This window comes from Anarrhichthys ocellatus, unplaced genomic scaffold, assembly GCF_004355925.1.
Source record: "Anarrhichthys ocellatus isolate YVR2014 unplaced genomic scaffold, GSC_Weel_1.0 scaffold2, whole genome shotgun sequence".
NCBI lineage: Eukaryota > Metazoa > Chordata > Actinopteri > Perciformes > Anarhichadidae > Anarrhichthys > Anarrhichthys ocellatus.
In genome coordinates this window covers 5,835,836-5,861,658 of record NW_022280032.1, presented here as the reverse complement: position 1 = coordinate 5,861,658, position 25,823 = coordinate 5,835,836, and the positions used below count along the sequence as shown (strand labels likewise).

The 25,823-nt window shown below is 41.3% G+C and overlaps 1 protein-coding gene across 5 annotated transcripts in view; it reads right to left on the bottom strand.

The window, feature by feature from the left end:
• The window catches only part of plxnb2b (plexin b2b), a 109,686-nt gene that overhangs the window by 17,033 nt on the left and 66,830 nt on the right, over window positions 1-25,823 (bottom strand). For all 5 annotated transcript variants that reach the window (XM_031858654.1, XM_031858645.1, XM_031858671.1 and 2 more), the window contains 19 exons: window positions 20,668-21,788; window positions 19,629-19,817; window positions 19,380-19,505; window positions 17,891-17,991; window positions 16,644-16,770; window positions 15,977-16,136; window positions 14,512-14,623; window positions 13,874-13,985; window positions 13,398-13,499; window positions 12,224-12,319; window positions 11,624-11,711; window positions 11,144-11,328; window positions 9,937-10,085; window positions 8,042-8,153; window positions 7,221-7,357; window positions 6,588-6,770; window positions 5,141-5,234; window positions 2,614-2,811; window positions 937-1,116 (listed from right to left, as the gene is read on the bottom strand). In XM_031858654.1, coding sequence (XP_031714514.1) covers window positions 937-1,116; window positions 2,614-2,811; window positions 5,141-5,234; window positions 6,588-6,770; window positions 7,221-7,357; window positions 8,042-8,153; window positions 9,937-10,085; window positions 11,144-11,328; window positions 11,624-11,711; window positions 12,224-12,319; window positions 13,398-13,499; window positions 13,874-13,985; window positions 14,512-14,623; window positions 15,977-16,136; window positions 16,644-16,770; window positions 17,891-17,991; window positions 19,380-19,505; window positions 19,629-19,817; window positions 20,668-21,786 — 3,570 coding nt within the window. In that variant the 5' untranslated portion in view covers window positions 21,787-21,788. The remainder of the gene's footprint in view (window positions 1-936; window positions 1,117-2,613; window positions 2,812-5,140; window positions 5,235-6,587; window positions 6,771-7,220; window positions 7,358-8,041; window positions 8,154-9,936; window positions 10,086-11,143; window positions 11,329-11,623; window positions 11,712-12,223; window positions 12,320-13,397; window positions 13,500-13,873; window positions 13,986-14,511; window positions 14,624-15,976; window positions 16,137-16,643; window positions 16,771-17,890; window positions 17,992-19,379; window positions 19,506-19,628; window positions 19,818-20,667; window positions 21,789-25,823) is intronic.

The window sequence follows — 25,823 nt, the reverse complement described above, 5'->3', positions numbered from 1 at the left end:
AGAGAGAGAGAGAGAGAGAGAGAGAGAGAGAGAGAGAGAGAGAGAGACAGAGACAGAGACAGAGACAGAGACAGAGAGAGAGAGAGAGAGAGAGAATCTTATTATCTGCACAAGCTCTTGACATTTTAGCCGGAGATGTATTCAGGTAGGTGTCGATGGTAAAGATTCGACAGCGCTGGAGAGGAAGCTGGAACAGAGGAGGATCTACATAATTGCCCAAAGTTCTGCAAAATCAGCTGCTGGACCTTTCCGTATTTCTAAAGTGCAAGTTGGTGGGCCCACATTAACTGAACAAATGCATGTGCATTGGGTTTGACACTTTATAATCAATCTTTTTCCATGTAAGTATTCTGCACCTTTTGATAGTTCGTTGGTGTCCCTTCTTTATGCTGCACACAGCCACAGAAATAGCTCACTTAGAGGAATTACCCAGAGGAGAGGTTACAGTATTCATCACAATTGTGGCTTGGCTATAATTAAATATAATTACAAAAGGGCCTGTAGCTACATGAAAACTGTTCAACCAGTGAAAAGAATGGGGTTCCCAGATGAACAGAGGACACGCCTAGAGAAGTACAGTAACGATTCATTAACCATCCATTCTCCAAGCTGCAGGTCTGAGTAAGTACATTTACTCAAGCAGTACATTTAAATTAAAGTTTTACGTACTTGCACTTGATTATTTCCTTTTCATGCCACTGTATACATCTATTTTACTACATATCTCTTCAATGAAATAACATACATTGATATGACACTTAATAGGGACATTTCTCTGCTTTATGTACATATCTACATTTTCCTGATTATAGTTACATATTTTTAATAGTCATGGAGTATTTTGACAGTGTGGTATTGGTCATTTTTACTGAAGTAAAGGATCTAGGACATATTTCCTCCACCACTGTGTGTCTTCCTGACTTTTGTTGTTCTGACCGTTAAGTCCAGCAGCTCGGGCCGAGTGTCTCTGCGGTGCCGTCTGGAGCGAGCGCTGGGCGTGCTGGAAGGTGGGTCCAGAAACAACTTGTCATCCTGAAGTGTGTTGACCAGACAGGTAACGTCACCCACATACGCTTGAGCCTCTCTGGCCGTCATAGCTTTGGAGAATCCCCGACCCTGCAGGGGTAAGATCGACTGTAATGCTTAAAGTGCCTTGACAGAACTACATGGAAGAGAAATGAATTACTGCATTTATACACCATCAAGTAGACCCATCATATGAGTATTAAAAATATTTTCATTAGTAATGGATGGAAAGTTTATTACAGCTCGTCACTGTTCCACTATGCGTGCCGAAAGTAATTAGAAAGATTACGATTCTATTCATTGTAAGCACATTTTTAAGTCATTTCTTAGTTAAGGCACAGCTCCAGTCAATCCCACAGTTCTAGCATTGCAATATACACTTTGAGATTTTGCAGCACACTTTTGTATCTACAGACATGCTTTCAATTATTCTAATGCAGTCTGCAATATAAGAAAGGTGAAATTAGCTTTAAGTAAACCAGCCTGTCTGAGTAATTGAAAAGGCCTTTTGCAAATGCCTTTCTTGCCTAATTTACTGCAGTACTTACAATGTCTGCACAAAGCAATCACCTTGGACTTCCACTTTGGAGTTTGTGATGGACATTTTTCTATATTTTCTATATAGATTTTACAGATTTAATGACTCGTGAAACATATAAATAAATGTATCTGTAAATAAGATGACGTGTAAAAAAGATATAAACCTTGAACCTTTCCCTGCTCACCCCGTCTGGGTTCTTTTACCGGGTCGCTGTACATTATCCCTTACTGCGCTCTACTGGCAATCACAATGGTTATTGCTATTGGCTAATCTGGAAGCAGGTGACGTGTAGACCCTTTTACAGCCGACGTCATGATTACGTCACCATGTTAGCTGGAGGCAAAACAATGTGAGGCAAATGCGACTCACCTCACAGTAGTGGGATGAGAGTGAGAGACGAGAGAAATTTTGCTAATAGGCTAAACTACTACAGAGATGGTCCGCTGTTGGACTTGTTTTCTGTAACCTGTAAAGCATAGTGGAATTAGCAGGCTAACTAGCCAACAGCTGGCCACTTGGCCAGCTCGCTAAGTCCTTCATGCTTTCATGAAAAGCTGTGATTGAAAAGTTTTTCAGAAATCTGTGTTTTTTTTCATGGTAATCCTCCCATGACCCATGGGATTTACTTTACCCATCTAGAGTTGGGGAAAAACAGTTTTAGAGAAAAAGATATTTACATTAAGAATATTACAATATTCGGTATTTTTATCGTTTAAAAGGGTTAGAATAAATAAATGCAACTACTAATGTACATTTGCCTCAGTTCACTTGACTTCCCAAAGAATAACCCCACTGTGCTAAAATGTTAAATGTAATGCTATTTGCATAACTTTCTATGCAATGAAGCCAATCCATAACATAAGCAGCTAAAGAGCGAAAATGTGGTGCAGCAACTGCAATTCAGCATCTTTTCCATTTTTATCCTCAAGTCAGATAATAACGGCATTTATCTTAATTCCTTCACACAAAGAGGCATATTTCTCAGAAACACTGCTGTCATACTACAACCGCAGCATTAAAAAGGGACCTGAGCAGCCTGCACTCACAGTCACGATGATGATGCTGGCCTCCGTGATGACCTTCTTGGTCAGCTCGTTGAAGCTGGGGTCAGGGTGGTAGTCGAAGGGCTTTAGTACCTTCTCCAAGTTGTCAAGCTGGATGTAGGTTTTAAAGGGCTGGTTCAGGGAGCTGTTTACTGTTGGAGACCGAAACTGGATGACCGTGTCGTTCTTCTCGTGGGCTTTCTGAATGTATCAGAAGGTGAGTAAAACATAACTGGACATTAACAACGATGCAAAAGTTTTATGTTGACACGTAGCACACATTAAGTAAGAAAAAAAATATAGCAGTATTCAACATAGAAAATATGGTGAGAGAGAGAAAAGCAAACAGTGGGTGTTTTCCAACAAGGCAGGGAATTAATGCTTTTGTTGTGTGAGGGAAGAGTGTTTCAGGGGTGTAGGGGGAAAAAGTCTGATTTAGTAAAATTGGTAAGGTAAAAGTATGTGTCTCTTTTCAGTCATTCTACTAAAATCCCAATCTGCCATCGTAGAATAGCAGCCTCTGATGAATCACAACTCACACTGAGTCACTCCTCTGGCTTTGTTCATTCACTGGACCGATGGTGATATTTCTGTCGCTCTCTGATTGTTTCGATGCAGGGCTGACAAAACTGTGTGTGACAGCCAAACCCTACAGTCTTACACACAGTTACGTTTTTCAAAGGACAAGGCAAAAGGCGTAGGCTACATCAGATAATGCTTTAAAAAGTCACGCAGACCTACTCTAAAGTTTGAGACTGGTTGTACTGGTTGAATATGTTTTCCTCATTTAGCTCAAAAGTGAATTTGTCCTATTTTAGGGGGATTTATTTGCATAAATGGAATATAACATTCATAACTATGTTCTCTTTAGTGTATAATCACCTGAAACTAAGAATTGTTGTGTTTTCGTTAGCTTAGAATGAGCCTTTTATATCTACATAGGGAGCGGGTCCTCTTCACGGAGTCCGAAGTGGTGCGCCGCCATGTTTCTACGATAGCCAAGAACGGACAAACCAAACACTGGCTCTAGAGAGCACTTTTGTGTTTTTACGTTACATAAAGGCCACCATAGTTCTCCAATATGCTTGGAAAGGGAGGGGTGAGCGGAGAGGTATTCAGTTTAATGCAGTCTGCAACCTCGCCACTAGATGTCACTAAATCCTCCACACTGCTCCTTTAAAGTGTTAACTCACAGTAGCTCTGTGAACTGACTGCCTCTTCTGACCATACAATATGTTGCTCTGTGGTAAAGTTATAGTTCAACATTTCGGGAAATGGCGGATAAGTATGAAGCTGCAGCCAGCAGCCAGTGAGTTAAGAATGGAAACAGGCATAAAAGCTAGCCAGGCTCTATCCATAAACCAAAGCATTGAATAAATTACCATTTTGACTTGATGATAGAACTGAATGAAAAATCAGAGGATCATAAAAGTTATTACAAAAACCACAAATCTGAACCTCATGGTAGAGGAAAAGTCAGGGGTCAAAATGTCTTCATACGAACTACTTTAGGTGGTGCTACGCATTTTAACTTAATTTAAGTGATATTTAAATCTACATCTAGCAATAATTTCTAAATCATTTTTGTAACTAGGCTAAGTTTGAAGTCACGAGCAGCTGGTGCAACCAGCTCTAGAGGTCTCTGTTTACAATTACAAACAAGAAATGCAGGGTCTTTACAGCCAAAAAAACAACCTAATTTCTTTGAGCCGCTGACCTGACCTACAATGTAATCAACATGTTTTTGCCACAAGCCAGCAGCCAAAAATATTTGGGTCTAGTTCAGTGGATAGACTTAAACCAAGAGAGGCTTATGAAGTTGACCAGCCAAGGCCTTTGAGATAACACTTTACATTCGCTGCTAGTTTGTGGCAGCCAGGAGACTTTTCAAATCTCTCCTGTCCCCCGGGTAGCAGGGCACCAGGGAAACAAAACTTGAATGCCAGTATTAAATTTAGCCCTTTAAATGAAATGAACAAAATTGCTACTGCTTAACACTGGCCAGTAAACTGGAGGGCAGGCGGCGGCACGGTGTGCGCAACTCCTTCAAGTTCCCGGGCAGAGTCAATCCACCTGATTGAGCTGGACGAGGAACATAGTTGTATCTTGCTGAGGGTGAAACAGTAGCGCCACTATCTGCAATCTTACAGGTTTTAAGGATTTATAGCCTAAGAAGTGAGATGACGTAATACTGGCTTATGGACTCTCTCTGATCAGTGGAAGCATGGAGGAGTGCAGATGTGTGTTTGTTGACGTGTGTGCATGCTTGACAGAGTTTGAATAAATCACCACAGAAGTCGTGGGCTCATGAGATGTGTGGAGATCGATGACAGTGCTGCTACTGTGAGGGACGGGGGGGACGGGGGGGGCAGGTGGAAAAGTAGAAATTTTCTGAGACAAAGAATCGTAGGACTGAGAGTTAAGAGAAAGTGTGAAGTGAGCAAAGAAATTATGACGTTTGGAGGAGGGTAATCAACATGGGGAGACGCTGATTAATAAAGGGAGTAGAAAACAGAAATGGAAGACACACCTCAAAGGCTATTGAATCGTCTCCTTGGACCTTCAGGACTGCAGTCTGGATTAGGTTAAAGCCGGAGCCGGTCACCACAATGTTCCTTCCTCCACTAAAAACACACAGACACACAGATGTAGAAAACACAGTAAAACACATAAATGAGATCTAAAAACAGATATCCCCAGCCAGCCACACAAAGACAAGCTCATAGAGAGAGTTGCGGGAAGACAGACACTTCTTAAATTGAGCCTGGGGTCATTTTTCACCGAAGATAAAAACAAATTAGTTTAGCCTGCAAGCCGCATATATCTGTTGCCTGTTGTTCCAGGCTGCGTGCCTAATCACACGCGCACTAGTGCTTTCAATTGCTCAGAAAAAAGCAAGGTAACCGTCTAATGCATCCATTTTCAGAGATCATCAAGCAGTTTGGTACAACATCAAAGACTAGCATTTTGTATCCCCTTCAGCGAATCAGAAGTAAGTATGGGAAACATTCTGCACACATACACAAACAACAGGTATACTCTAGTCTAGGAGGACAAATCATGCTTAAAAAAAAAACTAAAAGGTTTTTGGCATTAATAACCTTTACCAAGGTTTCAGACGGAGCTTGCGTGGCAGAGAGCAAGGCAGGTACCATTCCAAGTGTTCAATTTTCCATAACAGTACTTTTCTATACAACCTTGTCATCAATGTCAACAAAGGCGCCTTTGCTGTTCTGTTTTGGCTTCTCAACTTTAAATACAAATGCAAAGTGGGAGGTATTTAAAGGAGAATTAATTTGCTTCCGTCCACCCGGATGTTATTGTGCTATTTTTAACAACTAATCATTATTAAATTGGATCTGTATCTGCAGACTCGGGTAAGAATTACATCAATAACGACAAGGAGAGCGAGCCTCCTACAGCTTTCCAAACAAAGCAGGGGAGCATGTATTTGTTTCAATTTTCATGACAATCCACTCAATGGTCGGTGAGACACTCAAACCGCCAAATAACAACCTTAAGGTGGCGCTAGAGGAAAAGTCAAGGGATCATCACAGTTAATGGCATTAATTTCCTTAGCTCCATGGATATCTGTACCATATTTAATCCATCCAATAGCTGTTGAGATATTTCAGTCTGGACCAAATCGGTGGACCGACCAACATTGCCATCCTTAGAGCCTAAAAACTTCAATCTAACAGAAATCATTTTAAATACTTGTGTTTGAGCACATCGGAAAGTAAAAAAAGAAACCAGACACTGTGGATGTTGTAGCAGACTTCCCAAACCTCTACAAAGAAGGTGAAGGTATAAAATGATGAGGACAAAACTTGAAAATAACACACGCCAAATATCACTATCACTATATCCCTTGAAATTTCATTCAACACTATATGTTTCCGGGTAAAATGAAATATCAATATTACAAACACTTTGAATCGAGGTAAACCGCTTGCAGGCTGCTACTTTATACTGACCAGACAAAGCTTTCTTTGGGGTGATGGTCCAGCACGAAGGGATTTTCCAAGAATTGGAAGGCACTTGGGATGGTTGTTGTGGTACTCTTTCCATACTTCACCGTGACGGTGAGAGAGTCAGAGGGCACCTTATCTGTTCGGTATTCTCCTGTCCTGCAGGTGATCTCTGCTCCGAAGTGCAACCTGCAAAGACAAGGACACAACACTAACTGGCTGCAGGAGTCGGGGTCGCACAAGGTCACTGTGCAGTGGAAGCCAACATGGCAGCAGTCTGACAGCTTGTTAATTCCCGGCTTTGCTGCTCCTCTGGCTCGTTATTTTCCCGTTACTTCTGCCTAAAATGTCACCGTGGATTTGGTTTGACAGAACACCGTTGGTCACAACAGCGAAGGCAAATGGTAGAAGTAAAAAAAAAAATCATGCTTATGACACCAAAGTTAAGGTCAATTCCATTTTGGCTTCAGAAATGTAAAAAAGAAAATCAATTTATGGGCTTCAATGTGTGCATACTGTAGAATTTGCATAGAATACAACATCTGAATAACAAGTAGCACTTATCAATTTACGAGACTGAATTGAAAGAGAATTGAGCTTTGGCATGAATGACAATTATCGAGGAAAAGAAGCCCTTACACAGTGCAGTCCACCCCTCCGATGGTAACCTGGACATCCTCCTTACTGCCAGTGTCCAGAGAATGTCCAGAAATGGTAATGACGGTGCCCCCAACTTTCGGACCTCTAGAGGGTTTCACCTCCTCTGGAATCGGGTCCTGGTGAGGGAGGAGACGGGGTGCGAGGTCGCAAGACACAGCATGAATACATACTCATCTTTCCCCTGCAAGGATTTACATGCTCACACACTCAACAACACGCACACACAATGCTTTGGCATAAAGTTACACACATTTCCTCTCAACCTCCTTGATCTCCAGCTCTCTATTAGAAACATACACACACACACACACACACCCACACACACACACACACGCCTCAATTTGCTGAGCAAACAGTTAGGAGGAGCACTCCCCTGTGGGGGAAGCTTTAGCGGAGCCAGAGATATGAAAAGCCAGTTTAATACTTTAACAGGCTACAGCGTAGCTATTTGAGAGAAAAGGGGGGCCTACTGCACAGCATCTGGTTAAAGAGGAATGCACGCACATTGTGGCTTTTTATACAGTGCATTACCGTTGTACTGTGACAGCATCTCGACGGTGCATTTACCAAAACGTTAGGATGTACATTCTGCATAAATGACATGCCCTTGGTATGTTCTGATAAGGAACTCTCATCAGTTAGGAAATGGAAACATAATAGAGGCAATAAAATAACACAATCAGCTGAAAGCTTTTGGATGAGTTTATGTTCTGGGTCCAAAGTTTTACGCCTCCATATTGAAAGTGCAGCTGAGGAGAGAGAGAGAGAGAGAGAGTGAGTGTGTAGTAATAAGTATTTACCCTGTAGGTGAAGTAGATGGAAGAGGTTCCTCTCTTTCCTCCCTTCACCTCCACCTCCACCTGGCCCCAGTTACCATTGATGGGGCCAACAGGGCCGATCTCACACACCACGCTGGACAGGACAACAACAAAAAATACTTTAGAGTAGGGCTGCAAGTAACAATCATTTTAATTATCACTTCATCTTCTGATTATTTTCTTGATTAATTTATAGGTTTTGATGAGGTCAAGATACAGAGAATCATTACATGTTTCTGTTTTTGTCCATTGACTAAGCGATTAACTGACTCGTTTTAACTCCATGTAAGACCTGTATTCCTGATTAATGTTCCTGTAATGTACTTCCACAAATAAAAACTCTTGTCTCTACTACTTACTTACGGCTGCTCTATTGAAAACAAACAGCCTCATGCAATCTTTGTCCAAATTTACCATCTAAATCAGCACCTGAATATTGTCGACATTGGCAGACAAATGAGTACTGTCTAGTTTTCGTTAATTGGAGGAACTGGTGAAAATAACTTGGGTAATTGAAAAGAAAAAAAAAAAAAAAAAGGAAGTACAAACAATTTCATCTGACGACTAAGCAGATATGAATGCATTATGTTTTTTAATGCCAGTTTTGCTGCTTCTAGCATGTTAGAAATATAGTCCTTTGGGAATTATAGCACACTGCAGAGTCTAGGAAAAGTGTGATAAACCAAACACGTCCACTAGGAATATGTGTTGCTGATGAAACCGGTCAGCATAAAATGGCAAGCATCATTCGGGCTAACAGGTGGGCCACTAGTAGACAATTAACAGCTACGACAGTGATGTGTGAAGGAATGAAATATTGCAGTGGAAAAGCTGTCAAATCTTAAAGCAAGTGAGCGCCAACATGCTGTAGACCATGGAGGACAACAAGATGAAGTCTACAGCGGGCATGTGAGCTCCAGCAGTGGATGATTTAAGGGTGAAAAACATTCCATCTGGTCTCATAAATCCTGGTTTATGCCTCATCATGCAGATGGCGGGGCAAGAATTAGTCATAGACGTGGATCCATCCTGCCAGGTGTCAACAGTTCTGGCTAGAGGTGACGATGTGGATGCTTTATTTTTTTCATATACTATTTGCATAAAGTGAACGCTGCTGTGAATGAAGTGCATTTGCGAGACTTGAAGTTTATTCCAATGTTTTTTTGGGAGGAACAGAGTGTCTGCAGCATGAAGAGGCCACCAACAAGCTGTGGCAAATATGTGATGCAATGAAATCAGTGCTTTGGTGAATTCATAACTCAAAGAACGTAGGCTGCTCTGCTCATTTGTGGCCGCAGACAGTATTTAAAAACGGACATTCAGCAGTATTCCCCAGAGGAGGAAGTACATTTACTCAAGTACAATTTTTGAGGTCTTTTCTGATACTTTATACTACTGCAATTCATTTCAGAGGAAAATATTGTACTTTTTATTACATTACTTTATTACTTAAAAAAAGATGTACAATTCATTGCTAATGATTAAACTAGGGCTCATAAAACTTTTTTGGCTTGTGACTCTTCATGAAAGAGCAGTGTCTAGTTTACTGTCACCTTTCAGATGTCTACGAGTTGTTAGAAGTTCCACTAAAAAATTAAATAACTGGTTTAGGCCCAAAGAGGTGAAAGTATCCAACTCTTCGAAACTAGTGCTTTTGTTGTTTGTACTTTTACTCAAAAAAAGGATCAGACTATTTCTTCCACCACTGCCATTCAGATCATTACACTGGCATAGTGAGCTAATTGTAACATGCACCCTAGTTACCTTCCTTTTTGCAAACCTGCCAAACACAGTTTGACCAACAGCGAACAATAGGGAGAAAGTGGGTGTGCTGCTACTGCTCTACATTTGCATAAATACATGAAAGTGAGTATTACCTTGTGGAAACAGAGTACTTCTCCTTCTGATGGATACAGGGCACCCCAACCACACTGATGCTTATAATGTCTTCCTTGTGGATGCCGAGGTTGGAGCCCCGGATGGTGATGGAGATCCCTCCACGCAGGGGGCCGAAAAGAGGGATGATCTGGGTGGGGAGATACAGTGGTGGGGGGCGTGTTTTTAAAAAGAAGGGACTTGAAATGGATTTCAACAGATTAGTTGCGCAATAAGAATGTACAGGAGATTTACACAGTCTCTTTAAGTCCGCTGAATGGTTTAAGTGTTTAATATTCAAGACCATGGTTCAGAATTACATCCATACGGTATGAGCCTAGTTTGCATATATGTGTATGTATTAGAGCCCAACTGATGCTGGATTTTGGATGCTGATACGAAAGAAACTTGAGGATAATGTTCACCATTTTAGTGTTAGCATGCTAACATTTGCTAAGTAGCACAAAACACAAAGAACAGCTAAGGCTGATAGGAGGCAGATATTTGCTCATAAACTAAAGTATTGGACATATTGAAATTACAATGGGACATGATGATGGTGCTGGATGAAAAAAATCAGGGGATCGCCAAAGTTATTACAATTCATCTTGAGGGGGACATGAATGTGTGTACAAAATGTTGTAGCAATCCATCCAATAGTAGACAGGACATGGCACTAAAAGGAAGTCAGGGGATCAATAAAGCCCGAAGGATTCATCCTCTGGGGACGATGAATGTCTTGAATGAATTTCAGGGCAATCCATCCAATAGTTGTTGAGATATTTCAGTCTGGACCAACGTAATGGAGCGACCACCATAACCGATAATATACATAAAAAATGCCACAAAACATCTAGCCAACACACCACACACTGTGATATCTTTATGCATTGGTCAGGCTGTTGTATGTATGGCCATAACCTCCGTCACAATGACATCAACGATTTTTGTCAATGACAATGTGACGCCAACAATTAAGTAATCAAAGAAAGAATTGATCCAATCATGACGTGCTGCAGATCAGCTCAACACGCCCTCAAGGAGAAGCAACTCCGTCGAGAGAAAGTGGAGAGGCCAATTAGATGGTCCAATCAATAATCCAATCACCAAATCCGCTGCTTTTTCACTGCCAGTCACAAGCCTTTCATGCACGTACTGTCTCCAGTTCAAAAGTCAACATGAAGAGATGACGTCATCGTAACTACTCACATCGGTGATCTGGGGGTCGGGACACTCGGTGTTGTAAGGATCCTCGGACCGTTGTTGGTCAGGATTGCACAGCTCGTTGTACACACACGCCCTCTGCTTGGCGCACCACACACACCTGTACTTTGGATCTGCATTCTTACAGAGACTACAGTCCTCCCTCCCTATGGAGCAATTATACAGGGTGACTATAGGAGAAGTAGGGAGGAGAAAAACTATTAGCACAGTTTGAATTATACCAATTTTCTCATACTTAAAGGTCTCGCTTTTCATGAATAATTAGCAAGATGTTTATATTTGCGTCTTCTTAAAACTTTTAAGTTACATGACAAGGTAACTGTGCAGTCATTTGCAGTATAAGTTTTTAATTATTTTTAATAAAAGATTAAAAGCAGTTTCTCAGATATAATGGCGGCCCCACACTGGGACCAGCGGCATTAAAAATACTGTAAACCCTCCATGATAAAATGTGAGCGAGTGTACCGTTCAGCGTGCTGTCCATCTTCTTGCCCGACTCTTTGTCCTTCACGTAGAAGAGAACATTGGTCTCCGGTGACTTGTCGTAAGAAAACTAAGAAATTGGAAGAAAATGAATTATTAATACAGAATCCAGTGATTAATGGCACTTAAGCTCTTCTCGGCAAACAGTGTGGGCTGCCGCTCTCTCATGCCAAGGCAAGAAAAGAAAGGAAAAAAAATTACACCCCATCTGATTTTTTCAGCTGAAGAAATCAATGTTGGGAAAGAACATAGCTGGGGGCTAGGTACTGTTTGAGCCTCCAAATCACAGAATTCACAATGTGGAGAGGCAGTTAAAATAACTCCAGTGAGGAGAGTCTGTCCATTAGAGGGAGCTAGAGAATATCTAAGTGACTGCTAAAGGGTGATTTGATTTATAACCCTGAAAAACAAAGTCAGTTCATAGATAGTTTGGATCTAAACTGTTAAAATGTAAAATCAGGTGAAGGACAAATTCACCTGGCATTCGCATCCCAGCAAAGGAACAAAATCAGCAGTTCATTGTGAATACAGAGATACAGTTGAGGGCTGAGCGTCAAGCAACTAGAAAACAGTGGTACTCACATTGAAGCCGCTGAAGACGTACAACGGCCCGTCGTCAATATTGACCTCCTCTTCCGTGTTTCTCATCAGTGCAGTGCCGATCGTGACAACACGACCCTGGAGAATAATACAACATTTAAAAAAACATGGTGGATTAATATATGTAGATCCTATTTGATAATTAATGTTCTCTAATGCTCCTCATTTTTTCCACTGCTGAGCAAGAAATCTAAAAGACTGTTGTACTGTAGACTCTTCCAGCCCTTGGCTGACATGGCATGATTGGCTCCTTTCCTTTCCTGTTCGCAACTGTATCAAAGTTTTCTATAAGAGAACACTACACACAGAAGGTGTTAACAAGGAGTTACTAGTTATCAATTTGTTAGTGAAAACCGGCCCATCCTACTGTTGCTTTTAGTTTTTGCTGTACATACACACTTCTTTGATTAAAGTTAAATACTTTTATAAAATGAGTAGCTCAATCAAGCAATCTGATTGCTTACAATTCATGATACATTACCCACATAGCTGCTAGAACTGCTACAAAAATAATCTGATGCGGGTCTTGACACGAGAGAGATGAAGTGTCTCTCTCAAAAGCCATTGGCAACCAAAACTCAAGGCCGGGAGAAAGTGAAATAACATCCTCTCCAAGCAACACATCCACACAAATAAAGGGCGAGCCGAGTACGAGCAGCTATCAAAGTCATCGTACCGATGGTGGACAGTTTCTCAGTGGCTGCAAAATAGATGGCAACATTCAAATAATGTAAATGAAGAGCCAAATAATAAAATCAAATATAATGCTAGCCTGTGATAAAAAGATAAATATTCTACCTGCTAGTGTGCGTTCCATATCAACCACCTCGGGGTGCCTCTTGTGCAGACAACCAGCCCAAGAGGGCCTCTTTTTGTGAACATTATTATCTATCAATAAAAAAACATTTAAATTGGACTGTATGTATAACTTTCGTACAGCCATACTTGATGAGCGTTTTATAGAAGCAATAGCTCACTTCTGCCCAAGATATATTGTGATCATATCGCAGCTAAGGGGAGTTGTGTACTTCTTAGTCATGCACTGGTTAAAAATTGCGATCAATCCGGCTCATGGCGGGCCTAAGGCCATACTGAATAAATGTTTAGAAGAGACAGTTATTTCTCCAAAAATGTTATAAATTCTGTGTCTCTTTACCTGGTTGAGGTTCAAATTTATCCCCTCGAAGCCGATAGGAGTCTTGTAGCCCACAGGGATCAGCACAGGATCTGGATTCTCAAACTGAGGACACTTCGCTCCCTGAGAAGGCATCAAAACAAATCAGATACTCACACTTTTAATAATTTACATTTTAAATATGCGAACCACTTAACGGACACCCTCGTCTGCGGTTACAGATAAGTGTATCGCTGAAACATCTGCTCACTTATAAATTGGTATCCTCCACCCTACAGTATTTGTCATGCAAGATGGTGCCAGCTGATACCGGGATTTGAGTTCTTTTTTTATTAGTTTTCAGGGGAAATTTGGATCGCTCATGCGTCCCCTCACGTGTGGTGATTAGATGCGTCTTTTAAAACTTCTGTTGCACTTTTTCCACACAGAGATGAAGCTTCTTCAGAGATGAAGCTTCTTGACATGCCAATGATGTGTTAACACTTGAGAAGACTCACCTGACGGTGCTTGATGATGTTCTCACCCATCAGACTGTCGTCCATGTCACTGCAGGTGTGGGCGTATGTGTCCCACTGGCAGCCCCACGAACTGGCCACGCATGACATGCACCTGAGGACACACACACAAAAATAGACCAAAGATGAGAAAATGCTTTCGAGGGCATTTAATTAGGCAGTCACACACACGCGTAAAATCACACACACAAACAAAATCTTAAAACATGCAAACTCATCAAGGAGCGTTCGGCAAAGAAATCCATGTTGCTGACAACAAAATGGATCTCTGCAACTTCACATAAGCAAAGCTCGTTCATCACACATTCCTTGGCATGAAAGAAATGAAGAAAAAAATAAAGAGGTGGAAAAAAAAAATGGCGAGATTGACTTTCATTTTTTGATTAATGAAAAGGAAACTGAAGCAATTTCCTCGGCTTGATAATAAAAGGAGGAGAGAAAATGCAAGAGGTGCATTCAAAATTACCATGCATCACAATTTACAAACACAGCCTTGATCTCTCATCTGTTCATGCACGGTGATACATTTACATCAAGGTTGTCAGTTGATGCTGTGTTCAGTGTCACTGTGTACTTTCTGTGAGTGACAGAGCAGAACTGATAGATTAAGAGTGACTCACGGTGTGTTTTCGGATTTCCTAAATGTGGCAGCACAGTTATAGAACTTGAACTCCCGCGTAGCCAGCTCCACAGTCTCGTTAACAAAAATCCTGACGGCCACGGCCACAAAGTCTGAGGATGCAGCAGAGAGAGGGTTAAAATGTGCTTCACTAGCTTTTGGTGGGATATGAGTTTTACACATTTATGAATGGGGATGGCGTCATCGGGAATAATTCTGAATATGCAAGACTTAAATTGTTCACGGCAAGACAAAACAACGCAGGAAGGACGACATATTCTGACACACGATCTTCAAATCATTTTTGACAGAGCATGGCCTCAACTTCCTTTATACCAATTATGTATTAATGCATTCATCTAACCAGACTTAGAGTCTACAGCCATGCTCGTGGCTATGTAAAGCTGTACTTGTGCACACAGGAGTACTTTGAGCTAAATGCTCCCGTCACCATGCTTACACGCTCACAATGACAATGCTAACAAATGCCAACGTTAATACATTTGCTAATTAGTAAAACACACAAAGTACAGCCGAGGCTGATGGGAATGTCATTAGTTTTTTAAAAAGGCAACGCCTGCACACTTACTCCGTGCCACAAATGAATGACTAGGTTTCCTAATTGGATCTTCATCAGTTGAGAATGTTTAAAAAATAGAAACTACACCCATATTCATACATCCCACACACACCAAACGGCAAATAAGCTCTACGATGGCAGGTGTGGTTTATCCAAAAAACAGGATGATAAAACATCCACAAATTACAATTCAACGAAGTACATAGAAAGAGTACACAAAAAAACAGTAATACTAAAGCCATACTTATCACATGTATGTTATTTCTAAACATTAGATCGTATTCATCACCACATATCATGAACTTCATCACCTCTGTTCAAAAATATTGCATAAATTGGAGGGAAACAGCGAAAGAAGAAATCTTGAATTGGGTCGAAACACCAATCTAAAAAAAGTGATCGTTCTCGATAATTAGTCATATTAACAGTCTTTTATAAACCTTCATGGCATGAAATAAGTGTGCAGTTGTTACCTTTTTTCCTCACCGACTTTGTTTTTCTGATAGCCTTGAACCTTTCCTGATGTGCGTATATGTAATCTTCTTTAATGTAATTAGTTTTACAATTCATCCCGTGAGGGACATGGATGTGTGTTTCAAGCATAAACTAAAATAATAAAGCCCATAAAAACAGACTTTGGAAATGAATACACCTCTATAAGACAAGGCCACAAGATTCGCTAATAACTTACCTTAGTTCAGTGGTGGTGGTTTAGTGGTGCAAATTCCAGACAAATACACAATTAATTAAATTACCAAAACCAGCTGACATGCTGTAAACCTGGGGCGTTTAGAGTCTGGGGACCCTGAGGCTGTTTGCCTGCTTTGCCCATTGGCGATACAACCTTGGTTATAATGGATAACAACAGACATTTGTCTGGACATACCTTGGTCCTCAGGTGTATGTGGTATAAGCGAAGGGCTGGGTAGATCGCAGGAGACCTGACCAGAGTCAGACATGGTGCCTTCACTCTCGACCGACTTAAAGGTGCACAGCAAACGGTCAGAAAGCCCAATCACAGGAAGGGAGGGGATGTTGATCTTCACCTGAACACAAAATAATATACAAAGGCTTTGGAAGTGGCTGAAACTGAGTTCTTCACAGAAAGGATTGTTGCCTATCACCTGTTTGGCTGAGTAATATCACTTCAATTTAAATTAATTTCGCTGCTCGGTGTATGATTCTGATCACCGTTTCCTTTTAAAGCCCGGACATTGATTGGTTGCCGTTTGTGGCTATACAAGAGTGAGTCAGAAAGGGAGGGACAAAGTGCAAACTTGAGAGACAAAGTGCACAGGAGAGGCTCTCCATCTTCAGACTGTGAGCACAATCAACCAGGTCGGTTATAATAAGCCAGTTTTGAGTTGTCTGGATGGATCGATAGTGAGGCAGGAAGACCTAGAGCCCAGGGTCTCTGATTCACCCTGGAAACAGTTTATTTCTCAGGCTGTGCATGTTCGTGTGACGTGCATGTGAGAGCGATCTGCAGAGCGAGAGAGACAGAAAGAGAAGCAGAGAACAAAGAGTGAGTGAGAGGAGAAGCAGCGCAGTACCTTCTGAGTCTTTTTACAAGAAAGGTTTGGGGGATAGAAGGAGACGATCTTGACACACTGCTGCCTGGGGCTCCACAGCCAGCCATTCTTCTCCTCCGCCCGTCGGCACTCAGACCTCCTGGTACACCTTCAGACGAAGGATGAACAACTCCCATCAGCCTCTGCTCCACAACCCCTCGACGCTTTTACAGTACAAGGTCTCAAAAAACAAAGCCTATGGACTCCAACAGATTTTCAATGTGCTTCTGTCAATAACAACCTCATGCCCAAGTGACTTCAAGCTGCGTCCGTGCAGATTTCTAAGATTAAGTTTTATATAGCTAGAAAAAACACTATATGCCCTAATTGTTATCTGGATTTGTGAAATAACATTTGACAATGTACAGTATGATTTGATAATAGTATATTGCACAGGAGACGAAAAAAAAAAATCAATATGTAATCTTGAATTACAAAAAAACCCTCTTTTGTCATCATCAACTGGGTATAACACAATTCAAAATAAAATGTAACACAGACGGAGATGATGTCAATAATTTGCAAACAAACAGGAGCACACAATATAACAAATCAATGTTCATTAAATAGTTTTCAAGAAGTAGAAGTGAAGAGAGAAAAGCAAACAAGTTAAGTAGGGCCGCTACTTATTATTATTTTCATTATCTATTTATCGAATCATTATTCCTTCATCAATTAATCATCTCGTCGATGAAACATCTGAAAACAGAGAAACATGGCTGGCACAGTGTCCTAGAGCTCAAGTTGTTGTCATCAAATATCTCGCTTTATCTGACTCACCATCGACCATCGATCAATAAATCTGCTAAACGCTGCAGCTTTAAAGCTTAGCAAAGAGCGTGCATTGTTTCTGAATAAGAGTATCAACAACTTCCAGAGGGAGACAACTGTTTTTCTGATATTTCTCATTTTCCTGCTCCCATCTCTGTAAAATACATGATACATACCGCCCCTTCTACCCTCGAGACCCTGATAAATATAAACCGATGAGAGTAAATTGCACAGACTGCCTTCGCTGCATGAGGCTGACAAACAGCTTTAATTCCTCACGGCTGCACGGACAACAGGAGATGGAATATAAACACAGAGGGGTACTAAAAGTGTCTGCAATAAAACACAGAACAAATACCCTGCTGTGTTTTACAGATGGAATTGCATGTGTGGGTGTTCGTGTCGGTCTGTCGCTGTGTGCATGCATTTTTAAGTCTGCGTGTGATCCTCATCCTCACCTGCCCTCCAGGACACACCAGCCACAGTAAGGGTCCCTCAGTTCCACACATGATTGGCAGTCCTCCTTTTGGAGGCACGTCTGCACCGGCACCTTGGTGATCTGGAGCATAGCAACATGAAACATGATCAAACAATGCACCTTAGGGGAGACACTGCTCGAAATATGGGGCATTTAAAATACGGCTCGAAACGATCCTTAGTTTGTTGCAGGTGTGCAGAGTGGAAGTAAAACACGTCCTGTCAAAGCACCGAGACTTCCTGTTTGCTCCCCATGTTCCAATACTGAAACAATTGCCTCTCCCTACATGCCAAATGTGCATTGTACCCAGTGGTGGAAAGCATCCAAGTTCATTTACTTTACATGTGCCTGATAGGCCAGGTGTGCAGGCAGGATTTGAACTTTAATATAATATAATCTAGCCTCGTTTCAGAGCTCTGAATCACATCTCCCGAGTTGTTTACCAATTCAAACAGACTGAAAGAAGGGAAAATGAAATTGCTACTCAGTCTTATTATCAGGTTACATATAGTGCAATCATCTAATAAAATATGAGACGGTGTTATAGATTAAAGTACCCAACAGTATTAGGTTTGTAGACTTGGCTCCACATCAACCACCTACATTAACATTAAACTGCTGCTTACACATTAGTGCATCTGTAATTAAATTCCAGTATTGTAACATACATAACAATATCACATTCTGAAAGGGAAATTCTTTTTGAGTGCTCTTACTTTTGATTCCTAAAGAAATTTGCTGATAATACTTTCAATTTTACATTTTGGTATTTCTACTTCACTGAAAAAGTACTTCTTGCTCCACTGATTTAACCCCAGTGCCCCCAATGCTCAGACATGGACTATACACAGACTATTTGGCGACACATTTTAGCACTTTTCATTTAAACTTGTTTTCATCTGCCCAAGAGAACAACGCCATCCGCGATCAATTAACTAGTCGGCAATCTCCTCTCGCTGTATCTCTCCCTTATCCGTTTGTTCTTCTATCGCAAGAAGGGTCTACTGTCAATCGCACATGCTCTGCAATAGAATCTAATTGTGTGGGAAACACAGCACCCTGTAGCATATATATCAGATTTATAGTCAAAAACATATTGGTCATATCATGAATATATATAATGTATTTATTTTTGTAAATTATTTATTTACTTATTTATTAATTCAAGAACCTATATTACTTATTTTCAGTTAAAGCCAGATAGACAGTGTGTGTACAATACTGATGAAATAGATGCGCTTCAATTTGAATCAATACAGCTGTCGTACTGGTGTTTAACTCTTTACACATTTAACTGCGGCTCAAAGCATCTTTTTCAAGTCTACTTTGCTCAGTTTTACATGACTGCATTGATTGTGTCTTGGGGTCGCAACGCTGCTAAATCACGGGGTAACCTACATGCCTAAACGCCTCCTGCGTAGACAAGTGTTATATATGATTGTGTTACAAAAGGGCCCTGACATACACACCTTCTTCTCTGTGGTAATGTAGAGGTGGCTTTGACTGCGATCAAAGAAAAGGTTCTTGTTGACCTTCTCTCCCATGGGGTCAGCAGAAGCCCGACTGTACATGTATCCCGTCTCGGTCAGGTGTACCTGGATAGAAAACAAAAGGTAACACTGTCAGACATAAAGTCCCTTATCCTGCTTCCCTCAGGTAAGAGTAAATGTTTAAAGGGAGGAAAACAATAAGCTGAGCAGAGAAGAGCACAATTCCACCTTGAAAACCTCCCCCTGGGTGTTCCCCAAGAAGGCGATGGTGTGATCATTCTCCACAGCAACGGCCACAGCAGACAGCAAGCCCGACTTGGCCCAAACCGCAACTGCCTTTAAGGCAAATCCCGGATTGCTGGCCAGAGGGGACGGCAGATAGTCTCCACCACACTTGACGTTTTCCAAAGTATCTTTCTATAAAAGAAAAGGAAAAACAAAAAGGATGATGAGACACTGAACGCTTTAATCCAAAGAATATGAGAGGAAATCCCCTGCGCTGAGGTGCATTTTCAATAAGTTTTGTTTAATTAAGAATTAATTTGAATAAAAAACATTTTAAAAGCTTGTTTTATGAGGCGATTCCTCTCATTTGCAAGTTTGTGGTAACAGTGTCACAGCAGATTTGTTGACAAAAAAAAAAAGATTAATATATGCAAATACATATATGTTCTGTGTTGCACTACAAGAGACTTCATTGATGGGATATCCCCACATGATGGACAGTGCCCTGCTTCATTTAAGGTCGACTGAAAACACTATTGATGTTGCAGCCATTTCTGTTAGAGACACACCTATTTGAGTTCTGAGATCTGTTCTGGTCATATAGACTTAAAATGAGGGTGTCAGACCATATTAGATATTACAATCTCATTTTTATTAGAAACTACATTTGCTTTGTATTTACATTGTCATCTTTAGTAGGCTTGTGAAAAACCAGAAAATAAAAGTTTTGATGTGAACTATGAAAGATGATGGTGATTTGCCCACAGCTACTATATGGTAATATTCTGGATGAGTTGAGGGAATTGAGAAAAGAGACATGGAAGAAGGGAAGATGTGTGAGACAGAAGAAAAGCTTTAAAGAGAACAATAAAAAAAAGGATCTGCAGAACAAAGTAAACACAGACATTAAAGTAAACAGTGACGCATCCATGCATTATAAATAACACGAAGGGGATTCTTCAAAACGTATCACAGTCACATCTGTTATTCCAAACACCTTCTTTAAAACTTTCATCAGCTGACACACAAAAGAAGCACTTACCGAAATTGTTGATGTGCAGTCAGTTTTTGATGAGTAGGGGATTCCCACAGCGGGTAAATCGCCAATTTTCCCCGAGTCACTGTAGCAGGCGCTGATGATGTCCACCAAGCGCTCATTGATGGAGTTGAGTGGGTACATGCAGAGAGCCGAGTCGTTGACGTCGTCATCGGGACTCGCTACCATGAACAGAACTTTGCTCCATGACACGACCTTCCCATACATACCTAATTCAGTCATGGCCCGTGCCAGCTCTTTTCCCGGTGAAGCCACATACGCAGCTTGAACTTTGTTGTATCTGTTATTTTGGCCGCAGTTTAACTGGAGCTCTGTGTGGGAGTAGTAATGGTCGTCATTTTCACAAAGACGAGACACAAAGGTGACGTTTTTATTATCCGAACCATCAAGTGTCCGCGAAAAGAGGAAATAAACAAAACCATCCTCTTTGAAGGCATGGCGGAAGTCATGCAGGTACTTGGGAACAAATGGCGTCGTCTGCACCGTAGATGCCTCAATGATGCTCTCGAACACGACCCAATCACGGAAGTCCTGAAGGATTCGTGTGCTGATGAGTTTTGCAGTGTCCAGGCTTCCGAAGCCCTTCCCAACAAGAAACACACTGAAGGTGTGACCATCTTTTGAGTAGTTGGACATGACGCCCACCACGTTCACGTTATCCTCTATGCTAGTCACGTAAGTCCTCTCTCCTTTAATGTCACTGTAATACAGCTGCTGTTCCACGTTGGTCAGGTTGTGGAGGGAGCAGATGCCTCGGTAGCGGCTGCCACAGACGATGAGTGAACCGTTGGTGGGATGGACCAGCAGAAGCTTGTTAAGGTTGGGCATGGGCTTGGTGTCCTGGCAGGCAGAGGCAGGAGGCGTACAGGTCCGGGCGTCATTTTTGGGGCCCGTCTCGGCACGAGCCTGCCGCTGGAGGGACGGCCCCAGCTGGTAGATGGCGTTGACCGCCCCCAGGTAGATTCGACCGGTCTGGGGGTCCTGGACCACATTGTTGATGGAGGTTTCAGAGGTGAATAGGATGGGGATGGTGCTGCTCTCCTCCTGGGCTTGTGAGACTGGCTGGCAGAAGAGAAAGAGGAGGAGGGAGACCCAGCTTGCCATCTCTAGAGAGAAAAGAAAGACAGAGGTTTTCCATTATTAATGCAGTTAAATACACTCATAAATGTACATTAACCATCGAAAACTGCAGTGCAGAGTAGGCATGTGGTTAACATACAACACTTAACACACACTCAGACATGCAAAGTAATGGTCATGTGGACCAGTCAGATGTCCCACTCACAAGGGTTTAAAGGAATAGTTTTGGTAAATACGGTTATTCGTTTTCTTGCAGTTATGTGAGAAATTGGAGTCAGAAGACCTAAACTTGGAGCCTTTTGACTAAAATCTCAGACAAATTTCCTTTAACTTGTCAAAATAAAAACAAAACTATTTACATGTAATTTGGATTTTCTGAACCTTCAAGAGTCTGCGCTACTATATGCTCCAGCTAACAGTGTGCAGCTATTTATGTGTGACTCAACCTACTGCTCCAGTTCTGAAGGTGTGTTAATTTGGATTTAATTGACTTAGTATCAGACATGATCGCTGGTGAAGAAATACAACTGCTCTGTGTGAGGGTAAAGAAAGATTAAAGCAGAGAGCCATCTCAAGCTATAACACAATAAAAGCCTATTTAAAAACCCTGGATCTGTTCCAACTTCATTTGCACTTCTTTTTTTTTTTTTTTTCGTCAACACCTTTCAGCACTATGTGTTCAGGAAGTACACTGTTTTGTCTCAGGAAACATGATCACACCATATCCCTGTAAAATACAGACAGCAGCATGTACCGGCTAACAGCAGGTGCCTGAGGAGTCCTTCGCTCACTGCTGTTTGCCCAGGCTGTGGTAAATATGGAACTGCAGGTGGCTTTGACGCAGCTATTGCCCACACAGCGAATGTGTGTTTGCATGTGCTTTCCAGCTCGAATGGTATCCTCCTTCCTATTACATCTGGCCAGTCAAGTCCAAAGGGCACATTTGTAAAACTGAAAACCCACACTTCAAAGAGTTCGAGCGCCAAAGTTGTGTTTCATTATGTTAACCTGCCTTCCCTCTTCGGACTAAGTGGGGAGACCACTGATTAGACCTTTACCCAGAGGGGAACCTGTTAATTTCACTGGCAACTCCCATCAGATTTTAAGTGCAGACAACTCGATTTGATGATTTTATATTTCTTCCCATTTACTACCTTAGTCCTTCTCCCCCCACAACCAATTTAACTGCTTTAATGTATTGTGCCCTTTTCAATTCATTGCCTTAAACATTTCAATTAAAATTGAAATGGTGCAATAAAATCTGTGCTCATTCAGGACACAAATGTGTGTTCGATTTTACAGCTTCAATCATGAGGAAGGGCTGGTTAGGGTCTCGTCTGCTCCTCTTAGTCAAATCTTGACAACACTACAGGGGTGGACAAAATAAGAGGAATACCATGTGGACAACAGTTTAAGCTCTGAGGCAACAAACTTCAATTACAAAGACGGATTCGCTGGCTAAGTTGAATGACAATTAAAAACATGCGTCAGCTTTAAGAGGCTCCACAATAACTCACTTTTATGTTTGAGCTTTCAGGGAAGCGTCACAAAAACTGCATGAACTGCAAAACGCTCTCGCAGCCGGAAAATGTTGACAACATAAACGGACGCAGTGAAGCTGGGTGGTGGGAAATGGCAAAATGTTCACAGAAAGTCAGAAGAAATTGCCTTTAAAATGATCATAGACTTAAATAAACAACTCTGTGAGGCAATTTCTGAGTAATAAAGTTTTCTCTGTAAACGTGAGCCTCACAAAGCCGTACTTAGGGGCGTATTTAGGGCAGGGCTGCCTTTGTGCAATAACGTGCGAGACGCTTAAGCTAGAATGCGAGTGGCTTTCTACTGAAGGTAGGACAAAAATCACAGAAAAAATCATTTAAGCCACAATAAAGTCAGCACTTGAATGCACTGCTTGCGATAACTGACGTGTAATTTCTGGGCTCGGTACTTCAAATGTGTTCTGAGGGTGTGAAATTTGAGGTCTCAGTAACACATACCCACATTTATTGCCTTCCACCCCCTTCCACAATTATACTTTTTACATTTTAATTGTCTTTTTTTCTACCTCTCTGTTGTCTCATTTACATTTTCATGGATTACTGTCTCTGAAAAGTGCTACCGTATAAAAACGCAGGTCTTATCATAATTTGTGGTCATTTTATAACATTTCTACGTCACAACCGTAGTTAACTCCACCAGCCGAGATGCGTTCTCTCATTTTGACAGCCTGTTGATGGTTAAACTGTTTTGACTAGACAGGTTCAGGTAGTCTGACATGCCACATGACCTTTAATGTGCATTTTGTTTCTTCTTTTTGTGGAAACACCTGGCAGGAAAATCTAGTGTTTTGTAACTTCATCAGCAGCTCCTGTACATATAAATTAAACCTATTGTACTTCTGTGCATCTACAAAATGTCTGTAATTAAACAACAGCTGTTTTCTTAATTCTACAGTTTCTTTGTTTGTACACAACAAGGAAGACCATACTGTCTAAATATTGGCTGTGATTGTAAATAAAGACGGTAATTGAAGCATGACTGCCTGTCTGAATGTACCTCCATTGTGCACCATCTGCCAAAAACTGTAATATCCATATTTCTATCAATTTTACTCGGCCATGATACAGACCGCACAGAGAGTCCACAAATAGTGAATTTTTTCTATGAGAAGAAAAAAAAAAAAAAAAAAAAAAAAAACTTGATTCCTTTGACTTCCAATCAAACATGCTCTGACAAAGCAACTTTCTCAGTTTGTAATGTACAATGCAAGGACAATGTCTCGGGGCGCTCATTTAGGTTTCAGAAAACTCCAGTTCCACTTACATCCATGACTTCAAAGAGTCCTTTTCCTCCTCGTGCAAATCCTATAGCCAGCCAAAAAAAAAAATCCCTCAGATGCTTCATTGTGGGTCAGTGCAAACGAAATTCTTAACATATTTCAAAGGAGCCTGTCCTCTCCGAGGATGTCTCCTCCTGTCGCTCTATCACTTTTCATCCTTTTTTCATGGGCTTAATCCTGAACGCTGGAATTAAAGAGGCTTCAAAGAGCTGAGGAGAGGCAGACGTCTGGTGGGGGTGACACAGGTGGAATGAGGCCCATTTCTCCACAGACCAGCCCACCTCTCTTTCAACAAGTCTCTAAGCTGCTGTGAGAGAACATGGCAAGTAGGCATACCATCCAACACGTGGCCATTCTGAATAAATAAAAAGATGCTAAAATTAGAGGCCGCGTGCTGCATCAGCCTGCAGCTAATGAAGCCTCCAATGGCTTGGGATAAATAATAATGAAACGCATCTTGTGCTAATGATGCTGGCACATCTGAAAAATGTGATCCTGTACAAGACACAATTGATCAATTAAATCTGTCTGACTTTTAGAAATCTCAACTAATTATTTTTAGTTGAATTTCATTTTCCACTTTAGAGGTACAGGAAAATCATAAATCATTCAACTGACCCGATTACACTGAATCCTCATCGTCGCTGACCAAATCACTAGCTGTAGAGGTGGAGCTCTCCTCACTGGTGACTATAAGCGTTGTTACGGAATGTACGCTACCTCCTCATTAAAAGCTCTTTGAAAGACCGTTGAAAGACAGTTGGTGGACTGTGTCAACACCAATGACAACAATAAGTCCAGCAGCCAGTTTCACAAAGATAGACTACGTTCAATATGTGACAAAGTCTAATATGTTGTATTTTTAGAGATATATCTGTAATAGTTTGACAACAAACAAGAAAAACTGGATGAACTGGTTTATTTTGGCCTAGATCTGTGGGCTATTGAACTGAACCCGCTGAAGAATGTTATAAATAGAGACGCGATTGCTTAGCGAATGAACTTGAGACACGATTAGATTCGGCAACGTGCTTGGTAATTTCCACCCACAGTTTATTTCTATTGTTGAAGGGCAAATAAACGTTAGGGAGAGAAAAAAACTACAGAGGTTCTGCATGAGCAGGCATGAAAATAGCACCTGAAGGTGTGTCTCTTTGTTGGCTTGCTGGTCATCACACACACACACACACACACACACACACACACACACACACACACACAC